Source organism: Egretta garzetta, unplaced genomic scaffold (genome assembly GCF_000687185.1).
Source record: "Egretta garzetta isolate BGI_Z169 unplaced genomic scaffold, ASM68718v1 scaffold1461, whole genome shotgun sequence".
In the NCBI taxonomy this organism is placed as follows: Eukaryota; Metazoa; Chordata; class Aves; order Pelecaniformes; family Ardeidae; genus Egretta; species Egretta garzetta.
Genome location: NW_009258521.1, coordinates 17,308 through 18,764, shown reverse-complemented (window position 1 = coordinate 18,764; position 1,457 = coordinate 17,308). Strand labels below are relative to the sequence as shown.

Here is a 1,457-nt window from a genome sequence, read left to right as displayed (position 1 = left end):
GCCAGGTTTGCCACCAAGGAGCGGGACGGGCTCCTGCTCTACAACGGGCGCTTCAACGAGAAGCACGACTTCGTGGCGCTGGAGATCGTGGCCTGGCACTGCATCCCGGGCACTGGATCCCGGGCATCCCGTCCCTGGCTCTGCTTCCCATGCATTGCATCCCTGGCACTGCCTGGCACTGCATCCTGGGCACTGGATCCTGGGCATCCCGTCCCTGGCTCTGCTTCCCATGCATTGCATCCCTGGCACTGCCTGGCACTGCATCCTGGGCACTGGATCCTGGGCATCCCGTCCCTGGCTCTGCTTCCCATGCATTGCATCCCTGGCACTGCCTGGCACTGCATCCTGGGCACTGGATCCTGGGCATCCCGTCCCTGGCTCTGCTTCCCATGCATCGCATCCCTGGCACTGCCTGGCACTGCATCCTGGGCATCCTGTCCCTGGCACTGCATCCTGTGCCATATGTCCCTGGCACTGCATCCTTGGCACACATCCTGGGCATCCCATCCCTCGCACTGCCTGGCACTGCACCCCGGGCACACGTCCCCACCACTGCATCCTTGGTGTCATGTCCCTGGCACTGCATCCCGGGCATCCCATCGCTGGCACTGCATCCCTGGCACTGCATCCCGGGCATCCCATCCCTGGCTCTGCATCCCACACGTTGCATCCCTGGCACTGCATCCCTTGTGTCGCATCCATGGCTCTGCACCCTGGGCACTGCCTGGCACTGCATCCCAGGCATCATGTCCCTGGCACTGTGTGCCATGTGTTGCATCCCTGGCACTGGATCCCGGGTATCCTGACCCTGGCACTGCATCCCACATGTTTGCATCCCTGGCACTGCATCCCTTGTGTCGCATCCATGGCTCTGCACCCCGGGCACTGCCTGGCACTGCATCCCGGGCATCCCATGCCTCATGTCACATCCCTGGCACTGCATCCCTGGCACACATCCTGGGCATCCCGTCCCTGGCGCTGCCTGGCACTGCATCCCATACTGTACATCCCTGGCACTGCACCCCGGGCATCCCATCCCCACCATTGCATCCCTTGTGTCGTGTCCCTGGCACTGCATCCCGGGCATCCCATCCCTGGCACTGCCTGGCACTGCATCCTGGGCACTGGATCCCAGGCATCCCATCCCTGGCACTGCCTGACACTGCATCCTGGGCACTGCATCCTGGGCATCCCATCCCTGGCACTGCCTGGCACTGCATCCTGGGCACTGGATCCTGGGCATCCCATCCCGGGCCCTGCATCCCATGCATTGCATCCCTGGCACTGCCTGGCACAGCCTCCCGCGCATCACATCCCCGCCACTGCGTCCCTTGTGTCACGTCCCTGGCCCTGCTCCTGGGGCCCTGCAGCCCTGGCACCCCCATCCCTCTGCTCCCCCCGCGCCCCCTCCCTGGGCTCTGCCCGACCGCTGGTGCCCGCAGGTGAGACCACCACCA

At 65.0% G+C, this 1,457-nt stretch overlaps 1 protein-coding gene across 1 annotated transcript in view; it reads left to right on the top strand.

Annotated features, from left to right (window-relative positions):
• The window catches only part of LOC104132692 (cadherin EGF LAG seven-pass G-type receptor 2-like), a gene marked incomplete at its 3' end in the record, with an annotated part of 21,538 nt that overhangs the window by 7,162 nt on the left and 12,919 nt on the right, over window positions 1–1,457 (top strand). Inside the window, 1 exon segment of the mRNA XM_035901690.1 lies at window positions 6–109. Within this exon segment, the coding sequence (XP_035757583.1) occupies window positions 6–109 (104 nt within the window).